General features: G+C 43.7%; 1 protein-coding gene across 1 annotated transcript in view; it reads right to left on the bottom strand.

Moving 5' to 3' along the window:
- LOC142313072 (uncharacterized) overlaps nt 1-14,320 on the bottom strand; it is a 102,271-nt gene that overhangs the window by 76,587 nt on the left and 11,364 nt on the right. The window contains exons 2-3 of the mRNA XM_075352055.1: nt 5,819-5,901; nt 2,498-3,885 (exon numbers count right to left, since the gene is read on the bottom strand). Coding sequence (XP_075208170.1) covers nt 2,498-3,885; nt 5,819-5,901 — 1,471 coding nt within the window. The remainder of the gene's footprint in view (nt 1-2,497; nt 3,886-5,818; nt 5,902-14,320) is intronic.

Genomic DNA, 14,320 nt, shown 5'->3' with positions numbered 1-14,320 from the left:
AAGAGGGCGGTACCGGAAATGGTCAGACAGATTCACAATGATTTGTGCACTTTTTTTGATATGTGATTTTGTCTATTGTTCGCATTTTACTTTTACTAATTGTTAACCAATTACTGTATTTTTTTAATTTTAATACACATTTCCCCCGCTCCTCCCAAAAAAATGTGTAGGAAGGGGGGGAGTTGTCTCATAGTCCGAATGCTCCTGACTTTAGCGGGAGGGATGGCAGAGGAGGAGTGGGTCACAGTAGGCAGCAACCAGAGTCGGGGCTAACAGTGTGCCAGCTAATAACTAAAGTGAATATTCACTGCTGCTCACTCTCATAATGAGCATTCTCATAATGGCGAGAACTTTGGGTCAGTGTAGTAGACGGTGATCCCCAATTGTTCCTTAACTTAAAAAACCCTCCACAAGGAAAACATGGGTTACTTTAAATCGTATCAAAACAAATTTTGGCGTCTGTGCAGATCTTATGTATAAGTGGGGAAAATTTGACTGTCCGACCTGTGACTGTGGATCAGATTGTCAAACTATCCAGCACATTGTTGAGGAGTGCGCTCTGAGATCCTACCATGGTGACAAGAATGATTTCTATACTGTAAATGACAATGCTATTGCATATATAGAAAATCTTGATATTCGATTTTGCTCTTTATCCTTTTGATATTTTTCAATCATTATCTATTGACTGGTGTTTATTTTATATGATGGTAAGGTATACATTCATACGATTAAATAAAAAAAACCTCTCATAATCCCGTCTACCTCTAGGCACTGAAGCAGACATCGAGGGGTGGGTGGAATTATGGGCGTGTGGAGCAGTGATTATTACTTCTTTTTAATAATTCACTTGTCCCCAAGCCCATAATCCCAGGTGTGGGGAGCAGTGAATATTCCGGCAGATGATATCCACGTGTAACTGCAGGTGCATGGCAGTGATGTCATGCGATGCGCCGCTTATACACTGAATTCACTTGCCAACATCAAAGACAACACCACACACTGGGGGAGCAGAGGGATGGTGAGCATAATCATTTTTTTTTATTTCTGCAGCATGAGGGACATTTATACCAGGATGATGACACAGGCAGACAGATCGTTGGTGCAACCTGCAGCCCAAGAGGTAAGGGGGCCCATTTTCACTTGTAAATATTAAGATAGGAATCATATATACCAGGATAAGGGACATATATTCTGAAATAGGCCCAGGATGGGGATCATATATACCAGGATGAGAGCTATACATACCAGGATGAGAATCATGTATACCAGGGTGAGGGCCATATATACCAGGATGGGGATCATATATACCAGGATGAGCCCAGGATGAGGGCCATATATACCAGGATGGGAGAAAGATGGGGAACCTATATACCAGGAAGAACGACATATACACCAAGATCAAAGACACATATAACGGGAAGGGGCCCAGGATGGGAGATGATAGTACAGAATTGGGGGATATTACCCCCATAACTGTTAGCGGCAGATTCTCCCCATAAGGCCTCTGCCACATTCACGTGAAATTCACGCACGTGCCGAGAGACACGTATTTCCCCTGCGTGTTGCGTGCAGGTAAGTACGTGTCTCTGGTACGTGCGGGCCACGTGTGTTCTACGTGTGCTATCCGCGATAGCACACGTAGAACCGGTAATTATCCTACTCACCTGGTCCTTCCTGATGTCCGCGCTGCTGTCCGTGGTGCTGATCCTCGGGCTCCAGCCCTCCCGTCTCCCCGCTGCTGCTGCTGCCAGGCAGTGAAGTGAATATTCTATGAGATTAATGAGCGGCGGTCGGCAGCAAGAGGCAGCAGCGGCAGAGACAGGAGGGCAGGAGAAGGTGAGTTAATGTTTTTTTTTTTTTCACTGACACGTGTGTTTTCTCCGGCGCGTGTCACACGGGACCGCATCCACACTACACCCGTGTAGTACGGGTGCGGGCCGTGTGACACCCGTGCTGCCGGAGAAAAAACGGACATGTCAGCGCTTTGAAAAACGCACACACATACAAACGCACACGGACACACGTTCCGTGTGGTTTTACGTGTGTGTGCCTGCTACCATAGGGTAGCATTGCTGTACGTGTCTCCGTGCCGCCGGTACGTGTAAAAAATGACAAACACGTGCCGGCGGCACGGATGTGTGTCGCAGGCCTGACAGTGTGTCATGACTATATTTTTTGCCACAAGTTTTTTTCCTAGTTTCCTCCTCTAAAACCTAGGTGCGTCTTATAGTCATAATAATACAGTAAGTTTAAAAAGAAAATGGTGCATTCCCTGAACAATTCTTACTTGAGCAATTAACTTTTGGATAAAACCCCTTTACTCATGGTACATCATAATGCTTTCTCCCATGTGACTCACCTAACAACAGGACCTGATTAATGATAAAAACATTTGCCAAATTCCGAATGCAAGAATGGCTCCTCTACTGTGCGTGTTTTCTCATGGTCGACAAGACTTGATTTACCAGTTAAACATTTCAAATATTCACAACATGAAAAAGGTTTCTTCCCTGTGTGGCTTCTTCAGATGTTTAACTAGATCTGATTTCTGAGAATAACATTTTCCACATTCAGAACATAAAAATGGTTTATCCCCTGTGTGAACTTTTCTATGGTCAAAAAGAGTTGATTTCCTAGTAAAACATTTACCACATTCCAAGCATGAAAACGGCTTCTCCCCTGTGTGTGATCTTTGATGACGAACAAGAGCTGATTTCCGGATAAAACATTTTCCACACTCTGAACATGAAAATGGTTTCTCCCCTGTGTGAGATCTTTGATGCACAACAAGTTCTGATTTCCAATTAAAACATTTCCCACACTTTGAACATGAAAATGGCTTTACCCCTGTATGATTATTCTGATGTCTAACAAGGTCGGATTTCTGAATAAAACATTTCCCACATTCTGAACATGAAAATGGCTTCTCCCCTGTGTGATTTTTCTGATGTCTAACAAGTTTTGATTTATGAATAAAAAATTTTCCACACTCTGAACATGAAAATGGCTTCTCCCCTGTGTGAGATCTTTGATGGTCAACAAGTTCTGATTTCCAAATAAAACATTTCCCACACTCTGAACATGAAAATGGCTTCACCCTTGTGTGAATTTTCTTATGTCTAACAACGTCCGATTTCTGAATAAAGCATTTTCCACACTCTGAACATGAAAATGGCTTCTCCCCGGTGTGAGATCTTTGATGCCCAACAAGTTTTGATTTCTGAATAAAACATTTCCCACACTCTGTACATGAAAATGGCTTCTCCCCTGTGTGAGATCTTTGATGCCAAACAAGATCTGATTTCTGAATAAAACATTGCCCACATTCTGAGCATGAAAATGGCTTTTCCCCTGTGTGAATTTTCTGATGTCTAGCAAGGTCTGATTTCTGAAAAAAACATTTTCCACATTCTGAACATGAAAATGGCTTCTCTCCGGTGTGAAATCTTTGATGCCCAACAAGTTCTGATTTCTGAATAAAACATTTCCCACACTCTGAACATGAAAATCGCTTCTCTCCTGTGTGAATTTTCTGATGTCTAACAAGTTCTGATTTCCGAATAAAACATTTCCCACACTCTGAACACAAATATGGCTTCTCCCCTGTGTGACTTCTGTAATGTATAACAAGATCTGATTTCCGAATAAAATATTTACTACATTCTGAGCAAGAAAATGGCTTCTCCCCAGTGTGAGTTTTTTGATGATCGGAATTTTGGACTTGTTTGAAAAGATCAGATGTTAAAGCTTTCCTAGGAAGGGCTGGAGGTATATCTGGGACAACAGCATGCTCTTCATATGTATCATGTGTGATACTTTGATCATCTGTTATAAATTCTGAAGATATTAGATGTCCATCTGAACTCCCAATACAGTCATCTGCTAAAAATAAACACAATGTTATTTTTTAATGATATTATTTTGAAAGTACATTTTTTTTAAACCATAACATCAGAAATAAAATTAGGAAACAAATTAGTCTGAATCTGTTTTCCAATTTCGAGAGCTAAAGAGATACACCTTTGTTATCTCCCATTTCTATCTCCAAGATATCTCTCCAGTAGCACCAGTTCTCTGGAATGTGCTACAGTAAATAATCTGAGTGATTGTCACAATGTGAATGCAGGATAACAAGGGACAGAGGGCTCCAATATTGTCCCTCATGCTAGGAGACCTTAGGCTATCCCTAACCTCTGAATTACACCTGAAGGTCGAGATGCCGGAGTCTTGTGCCTTACTATTCTCCTGACCAGATCTAATATGTTATCCATCCAGGGAAGGAAGGGGAGGGAAGGGGCAGAAGTATGATGGAAACAGATTAAGACAGACAGAAAAACCAAACTTGAAATGCACTGCAAACTCACAGAAATAAACAATGAGAGACTAAGGAGAAAAGCAAGAACAGGAAAGCATCAACAAAAAGACAACAAGGGTTAACACCACAACTGCTCACAGCAATAATGCACAACAACCACCAGTTAGTCTGAAGCACAACACCTTACCAGACCTGTATAGGTAAACAATAGCTGGCATTAATGGAAAAGTCCAGCAAGCATATACAGGAGGGGAGCGAAAGACACTGGTTCCCCTACAGCATGTAATCAAAGACATTAACAAGCAGACCAGCAGAGGTTAACTCTATCTAGCCTGCTTATGTCTGTAGTTCGACGCCTGCATCTCCCTGCGCTGCTCACAGACATCAGAGAAGTTAGCAGGCAGAGTGTAGTGTAGTTTCCTCAGATCCAGACACCGACTTGACAGGTGAAAAACCTACAAACATCTCTGTGACATTGATCCACAACTTAGACAATTGCAAAGAGGTTTTTTTCCAAGATGAAAATAAAATAGTTAAAGACAGATGCTGGAAATTTAACAGGGATGTCTGGGACTATAACGTTGATGGCCTATCCTTAGGCTTTGTAACAAAAACAGGTGCAGGGTCTTGTGGTCTGTACAGACAAACATTAGGGCTCCAAATCATCAAGACTGACAATGTACACTGAAAAATTACGTCAGGGACTGGAGTGAGATTTCTGGCATAGGGAACGCCACAGTTTGTTATGAATTAGAGAAGTGGTGGCATCACACCCTTGTTCTAACCAAGCACTGCCCATTTTAGCAAAGCAGGTTAAAATTAGCGTGAACACACACACACCAGCCTGTCTCCTCTTCAGCTTTAGACCTGTAATTAAGACACCTTTGGTCACATGACATGATGTCAAAAAGGTCCTTAAGCAGTCCTATAATCGGTATATAAACATTGGGGCCCCTTGGAGAATGGGGGCCATGTGAAATTGCCCAGTTTGTACTCCCTTTCCACTAATGCCAGTCCAACATGCCAGCCTGTCTTCAGTTCTTTTGGACTCCTGCAATTAAGAGATTGTTGGTTACATCATGGCACATGACTGTGAAGTCATCAAAGGTCCTTAAACAATCAACCTCAGAATATACCTGATAGTGTCCCTAGGAGAGTAGGGTTCCTAATTGCGCAGTTTGACTCTTCCCAACGCTGGCCCTGACTGTAACTAGGACTTAGTTTTGGAGTAGGGCTTATATTTCAAGCATTCTCCAAAAATCACATAAAATCATGCTAGGTCTTATTTTCAGGGTAGGTCATCTTTTTGGGGAAACAGGGTATTCATGAACTCTCTGCAGGTCTTTGAGTTGCCTTCATAATGACATAGAGAAGGAATTTGAAACAAACAGCAGAAGAAGCAGAAGCAAAGAAAATACAGCTGAAAAAAACCCACAGCAGAAAGTTTAAAAATGTAAACACAAAATTAGTGCAGAAAGTACATGAGTAGATATCTCTTACTGAATAGAGCTGGAGGAGACACATCCTGAGGAACATCGGGATCTTCTTGTTTACAGTCCTGTGGGAGAAGAGGACGGGGACATCTTTATAGTATTAATATGGGTCAGATCTTCCCCCTGAAACAAATATTGTAAAAGTCACAGACAGATGGAGAAGTCCCATCTATGATCAGCTCTAATCCTGCCATCTCCACCGCTCTCATTACACAAGTATAACACATACAATACTGGAGGATAAAACAAGACTGAGCACAAGACCTTCACAGCCGTCTACACATCATAGGGAGATTTCATGGCACCTTCTCTCCATCTACCTGATGATCCTGAGGAACATCGGGATCTTCTTGTTTACAGTCCTGTGGGAGAAGAGGACGGGGACATCTCTCTGGTGTTGTCCTCTTACTGGATAGACCTGGAGGAGACACATACAGGGACTGAATTCATTCCTTACATACAGATAATTATAGGCCGTGTGTATTTAGTCCTGTCTATTACCTGGTGATGTGAGGGGCTGTGGAACCTCCATCATGACGTCCTTGTACAGATCTTTGTGTCCTTCTAAATACTCCCACTCCTCCATGGAGAAATAGACGGTGACGTCCTGACACCTTATAGGAACCTGACACATACAATGATACCGTCACCCCCGATCCCTTCATAGCGTTACTGTATAATGTCCCAGCATTCCCAGCAGTGTCACCTCTCCAGTCAGCAGCTCAATCATCTTGTAGGTGAGTTCTAGGATCTTCTGGTCATTGATGTCCTCATGTATCGGGGGGTGAGGCCCCGTGATTGGGCTCAGGGGTCTTCCCCATCCCTCAGACACAGGGGCCTGACAGCGCTCACTAGAGGTCTTCTTCACTACTGTGTAATCCTGGTTATGGAGAGACACAGTAAGAAATCTCACTCCAGACATTTCCAGAGTCCTCACCTCTCCAGTTCTGTCCATCTGTTATTCTCATAGATAAGAATGATGTAATGTGACGTCATCAGAATCTCTCACCTCTCCAGTAAGCCGGAAGAGGATCTCTAGGGTGAGGTGTAATATCCTCTCCGCCATCTTGTCCCTGTCCATATCCATCCTTGATGGGTCAATCAGGAGAATTCTCTTATACAGAATAAAACCACTGAGATGATCTGATATTATATGGACCTGAATGGGAAGGAGATGAGCCGATATGTAAAACACTGCAGATAATAAGGGAGGTGAGATATCACTTGGGTAGGAAAGAAAAAGTCAACATGAAATGTGCTATGTAAGTAGTAAAACCGACCGATAAAAGTAGTATATTATTTTTATAGCAATATAAAAACAATTAAAAGTGATCAATTATCCATATTGCACCTAGAATGGTATCAATGAAAATGTCGGCTTGTCAAGCAAAAAACAAGTCCTCACTCAACTCTGTCAACGCAAAAAGAATAATGTTACCGGTGTCGGATAATGGAGACACAAACTGATATTTTTTTTTTTACAAAAGTGAGTTTTATTTACCACTAGAGATGAGTGAACCTGAGGTTCAGTGTTCGGTACAAACTCAGACTTATCCAAGAAGATGCAGAGATCGGATGCTTTACGTATGTAAATCACTCTCGCGAGCATCGCTGTGCTCGGGTACGCTCGGTGCCCAGCCCAGTGTGAGCCGCCTGCAGTGTTTGATCGGCTCACACTGGGGGTAACAACAGCATGATCGGATGTAGTGTGTACCAACTATTTATTCACCATTTAACCGTACTTTAATCTTTATTTCATCTCCACCACAATTTATGGTAAAATGAAAACCTATGAGTCGTCTTTAAAAAAAAATCCTTCATATTACATGTGGGCGGAAAAATAAAAGAGCAGCCCAGCTACACACAAACATGTAGCAATGGAGAGGAAGGCACAGATGGTTACTGCCTTCCCTATCACTGTATACACAGCTCTGCGGTGCAATGCAGCTGGAACAGTGAGGGACCTGACAGTGTCGCAGATCTCTGTGTGAGAGCCCATCTACCATCGGTACTTGAATACTGTAATTGTTTGGGGTATGGGTTTTTTGGGGTTGGGTAAGTGCCTGCTTTCTTTGATAAACGTTCTGCTGTATTCTTTACCTTTTTTAGTTGCTTGGACACTTTCTTATGGAACCACAAGTAGGGGTTTATTTTTGGAATAGGGCTGTTCTGACTTTTGCATTTAATCTGCATTCTTTATTGTTTGATTTGCTTTACATATTTCTTTACTAGGTTGTACTTTAGCTCCGTCTAGTGACCAAACTTTATCAGCATCAGCTTTGTTTTTCATGACTCTTTTCTCCTCTTTGCAGTGCATTCTGGGTAGGAAGTCTCCATTTTCTAATTACTCACATACTGAGGACATTCTCCATTTTACTATTTTATCCCCCTTGTGATAGCATCGCTGGTAAGAAAATCTATGTTTGTTGCCATATGCAGCTTTGGATTCTCTCTGCATTTACTAAGTTAGATTGAAGCTTCTTGTACATTTGTATGTATATTGTCAGGCTTCTGTATGTATGTTCCCTGTTGTATTATACACATGCTGATTGTACATATCTCATTGTTCCTAGTTTCACCAAACACATTTAGCAACGTTTAATGAAAACAAACTACAAGCAACAATCTCCTTATTAAGCTATGGTAGATAAAGGTTTCACTGCTGAGTCATTATATCAGCCCCAGTTACAAGGGACAAAAAATAAAAATATTTATATACTGAACTGCCACCCCCCCTATGAATGACAGTGGCATTTTCCTACATTTCACACAATCTAAATCTCTACTATTAGCCCCAACCAGGTAAAAATCAGCCATATATACAAAATAAGAAGTGTTACAAAATAGCTAAGAAATATTTACATGTGGTCATAAACATATAATATGACAGTGTCCGGCTTTCAGTCATAGGGATTGCCCCAATGAGATTTTAGTCATTGCTTAGTATACAGTAATCAGTGGTTGTATACGCGCTCTCAGCACTGACTGACAGCAGGTTCTAATGCTGAGCAGCTGTCAGTCACTGCGGGGAGGCAGGGTATATATGTGGTAATAACAGACATTTCCCTTATTTTCCCACCAGTATCGCTCGACATCAGCAATAAAAACTCGATGCTGAAGTTGTTTTTTTATTGGGCAGTTTCTTATTCGGGGCTGAAGTTGGTTTCTTATTTGGATTTTTTTTTGTTTTTCTTTTTACAGGTTTAACAAGAAATGTAAAAAAAAAATAAATCACAATAATAAAGTACAATACAGCAAGGAGCCCGGATGTGAATACACTTAACAGCAGCTACAAAAATTTATATATCTGGCACAAAAATGGGCATTAAAGTGGGCACTGAAGGGTGTTTTTGAAAGGGTGAAATGACCTTGGGTCACTAATCTGACACCTCCATTATATAGTGATGTCTCGCAACAAATTCAGGTCACTCCAGCCCGGTCCAAATGGGTTCTGGGCATCAGAACTGGCAGCAAAGTGAGCAAATAGCCAATTTTCACAGATTTTTATAAGGAACTTGTTTTGTAAAGTTCACTTCCGGCTGATGTAAATGGGTTTATGTCACTAATTAGTAGTCATAAAAGGGAAAGCCGCCATTGCTCTCTGATTTCAAATTATTATGGTTTTACCTATATAGATCAGTGGCTCAAGGCTATTTAACCCTTTCCATAATGCCCTTCGGTGCCACTTTGATACCCATTTTTGTGCCAGATTTATACTTTTTTTGTTGCTGCTTTAACAGTGAATGAAATTATTTGATCCCTTGCTGATTTGTAAATTTCCCACTGACAGAGACATGAACAGTCTATAATTTTAAGAGTAGGTTCATTTTAACATTGAGAAACAGAATATCCAAAATAAAATCCAGAAAATCACACTGTATAAATTATATAGATTTATTTGCATTTTGCTGAGAGATATAAGTATTTGATCCCTCTGGCAAACAAGACTTAATACTTGGTGGCTGTTCCCTTGTTGGCAGCACAGCAGTCAGATGTTTTTGTAGTTGATGATGAGGTTTGCGCACATGTCAGGAGGAATTTTGCTCCACTCCTCTTTGCAGATTATCTCTAAATCATTAAAATTTTGAGGCTGTCGCTTGGTAACTCGGAGCTTCAGCTCCTCCATAAGTTTTCTATGGGATTAAGGTCTGGACACTGGCTAAGCCACTCCATGACCTTAATGTGCTTCTTTTTTAGCTACTCCTTTGTTGCCTTGGCTGTTTTTTTTGTGTCATTGTCATGCTGGAAGAACCAGCCACGACACATTTTTAATGTTCTGGCAGAGGGTAGGAGGTTGTCACTCAGGATTTTATGGTACATAGCTCCATCCATTGTCCCATTGATGCCGTGAAATAGTCCTGTGCCCTTAGCAGAGAAACTCCCCCAAAACATAATATTTCCACCTCCATTCTTGACAGTGAAGACGGTGTTTTTTGGGTCATAGGCAGCATTTTTCTTCCTCCAAACAGAAATTTGAGTTAAGGCCAAAGAGCTCAATTTTTGTCTCATCTGACCACTGCACCTCCTCGCAGTTACTCTCAGAATCATCCAGTTGTTCAGTGGTTAAATTCAGATGGGCCAGCTGCACATGGCCCTTCGTCAGATGAGCACATGTACCTTCTTCAGACGGGCTGGCTGCACATGTGCCTTCTTCAGATGCGTCGGCTGCACACGGGCCTTCGTCAAATGAGCACATGTGCCTTCTTCAGACGGGACGGCTGCACATGGGCCTTCTTCAGACGGGACGGCTGCACATGGGCCTTCTTCAGACGGGTCGGCTGTACATGGGTCTTCTCCAGACGGGTCGGCTGCACACGGGCCTTCTTCAGATGAGGTGGCTGCACATGTGCCTTCTTCAGACTAGCCGGCTGCACAAAGGCATTCTTCAGACAGGCGGCTGCACATGGGCCTTCTTAAGTGTGACTTTGAGGGCACTGTAGAATTTTAATCCATTATGACGTAATGTGTTACCAGTGGTTTTCTTGGTGACAGTGGTCCCAGCTTCCTTGAGATCAGTAGCAAGTTCCCCCAGTGTAGTTTTAGGCTGATCTCTCACCTTCCTCGTGATCCTGGACACCCCACGAGGTGAGATTTTGTATGGAGCCCCAGATCGATGTGGATTGACAGTCATTTTGTATTTCTTCCATTTTCTTCCTATTGCACCAACAGTTGTCTCCTTCTCACCCAGCGTCTTAGTTATGGTTTTGTAGCTTATTCCAGCCTTGTGCAGGTCTATGATCTTGTCCCTGACATCCTTAGAAAGCTCTTTGCTCGCCCATGTTGTAGAGGTTAGAGTCTGACTGATTAATCAAGTCTGTGGACAGGAGTCTTTTATACAGGTGACAATTTAAGACAGCGTCTGTAATGCAGGGAACGAGTTGATTAGGAGCGTCTAAGTGTCTGTAGGAGCCAGAACTCTTAATGGTTGGTAGGGGATCAAATACCTATTTCTTTCTGCAAAATGCAGATAAATGTATATCATTTATACAATGTGATTTTCTGGATTTTATTTTGGATTTTCATCTCTCACTGTTAAAATTAACCTACCCTTAAAATTATAAATAGTTCATATCTCTGTCAGTGGGAAACTTACACAATCAGCGAGGGATCCAATACTTATTTCCTTCCCTGTCATTTATTCACATCCGGGCTCCGCACTGCATTTTATCGTTATTTTTTATTTTTGTTTCTGAAAACCTATAAAAAAAAAACCCAGAAAAAAACAGAAAGAACCCGAATAAGAAACCGACTTCAGCCTCGTAATAAAAGCAAAGAAACAATAAAGACGACGACAGGAACAGGAAAATGAAGGAAAGGAAATAATAGAGACCCTGCACCTACCTCCACCTGCAGAGCCGCACACTAGATATATAATACCCTGCACCTACCTCCTCCTGCAGAGCCGCACACTAGATATATAATACCCTGCACCTACCTCCACCTGCAGAGCCGCACACTAGATATATAATACCCTGCACCTACCTCCACCTGCAGAGCCGCACACTAGATATATAATACCCTGCACCTACCTCCACCTGCAGAGCCGCACACTAGATATATAATACCCTGCACCTACCTCCACATGCAGAGCCGCACACTAGATATATAATACCCTGCACCTACCTCCACCTGCAGAGCCGCACACTAGATATATAATACCCTGCACCTACCTCCACCTGCAGAGCCGCACACTAGATATATAATACCCTGCACCTACCTCCACCTGCAGAGCCGCACACTAGATATATAATACCCTGCACCTACCTCCACCTGCAGAGCCGCACACTAGATATATAATACCCTGCACCTACCTCCTCCTGCAGAGCCGCACACTAGATATATAATACCCTGCACCTACCTCCACCTGCAGAGCCGCACACTAGATATATAATACCCTGCACCTACCTCCTCCTGCAGAGCCGCACACTAGATATATAATACCCTGCACCTACCTCCACCTGCAGAGCCGCACACTAGATATATAATACCCTGCACCTACCTCCACCTGCAGAGCCGCACACTAGATATATAATACCCTGCACCTACCTCCACCTGCAGAGCCGCACACTAGATATATAATACCCTGCACCTACCTCCACCTGCAGAGCCGCACACTAGATATATAATACCCTGCACCTACCTCCACCTGCAGAGCCGCACACTAGATATATAATACCCTGCACCTACCTCCACCTGCAGAGCCGCACACTAGATATATAATACCCTGCACCTACCTCCACCTGCAGAGCCGCACACTAGATATATAATACCCTGCACCCACCTCCACCTGCAGAGCCGCACACTAGATATATAATACCCTGCACCCACCTCCACCTGCAGAGCCGCACACTAGATATATAATACCCTGCACCCACCTCCACCTGCAGAGCCGCACACTAGATATATAATACCCTGCACCTACCTCCACCTGCAGAGCCGCACACTAGATATATAATACCCTGCACCTACCTCCTCCTGCAGAGCCGCACACTAGATATATAATACCCTGCACCTACCTCCACCTGCAGAGCCGCACACTAGATATATAATACCCTGCACCTACCTCCTCCTGCAGAGCCGCACACTAGATATATAATACCCTGCACCTACCTCCACCTGCAGAGCCGCACACTAGATATATAATACCCTGCACCTACCTCCACCTGCAGAGCCGCACACTAGATATATAATACCCTGCACCTACCTCCACCTGCAGAGCCGCACACTAGATATATAATACCCTGCACCTACCTCCACCTGCAGAGCCGCACACTAGATATATAATACCCTGCACCTACCTCCACCTGCAGAGCCGCACACTAGATATATAATACCCTGCACCTACCTCCACCTGCAGAGCCGCACACTAGATATATAATACCCTGCACCTACCTCCACCTGCAGAGCCGCACACTAGATATATAATACCCTGCACCTACCTCCACCTGCAGAGCCGCACACTAGATATATAATACCCTGCACCTACCTCCACCTGCAGAGCCGCACACTAGATATATAATACCCTGCACCTACCTCCTCCTGCAGAGCCGCACACTAGATATATAATACCCTGCACCTACCTCCACCTGCAGAGCCGCACACTAGATATATAATACCCTGCACCTACCTCCTCCTGCAGAGCCGCACACTAGATATATAATACCCTGCACCTACCTCCACCTGCAGAGCCGCACACTAGATATATAATACCCTGCACCTACCTCCACCTGCAGAGCCGCACACTAGATATATAATACCCTGCACCTACCTCCACCTGCAGAGCCGCACACTAGATATATAATACCCTGCACCTACCTCCACCTGCAGAGCCGCACACTAGATATATAATACCCTGCACCTACCTCCACCTGCAGAGCCGCACACTAGATATATAATACCCTGCACCTACCTCCACCTGCAGAGCCGCACACTAGATATATAATACCCTGCACCTACCTCCACCTGCAGAGCCGCACACTAGATATATAATACCCTGCACCTACCTCCACCTGCAGAGCCGCACACTAGATATATAATACCCTGCACCTACCTCCACCTGCAGAGCCGCACACTAGATATATAATACCCTGCACCTACCTCCACCTGCAGAGCCGCACACTAGATATATGGCTGCTCTGTGCTTAGAGGACCTGTGATGATGTCACATGGAGGGGAGGAGTCAGGGGTCACATGGTCAGCTCCTCAGTGTATGCAGGACTCTGCTGTGCTGGGTGTCATGGTGCTGGATGAGGGGAAGTTTATGTGTGGGGTCAGGAGGGGTTTACAGTGTGGATGTAGCAGAGCCGTGTGTGTACGAGGTGTACGGAGCAGAGCCGTGTGTGTACGAGGTGTACGGAGCAGAGCCGTGTGTGTACGAGGTGTACGGAGCAGAGCCGTGTGTGTACGAGGTGTACGGAACGGAGCCGTGTGTGTACGGAGCAGAGCCGTGTGTGTACGAGGTGTACGGAACGGAGCCGTGTGTGTACGAGGTGTACGGAGCGGAGCCGTG

This window comes from Anomaloglossus baeobatrachus, chromosome 5 (genome assembly GCF_048569485.1).
Source record: "Anomaloglossus baeobatrachus isolate aAnoBae1 chromosome 5, aAnoBae1.hap1, whole genome shotgun sequence".
Lineage (NCBI taxonomy): Eukaryota > Metazoa > Chordata > Amphibia > Anura > Aromobatidae > Anomaloglossus > Anomaloglossus baeobatrachus.
Note: the sequence above shows the minus strand (reverse complement) of the source record. Positions and strands in the feature narration are given on the sequence as shown.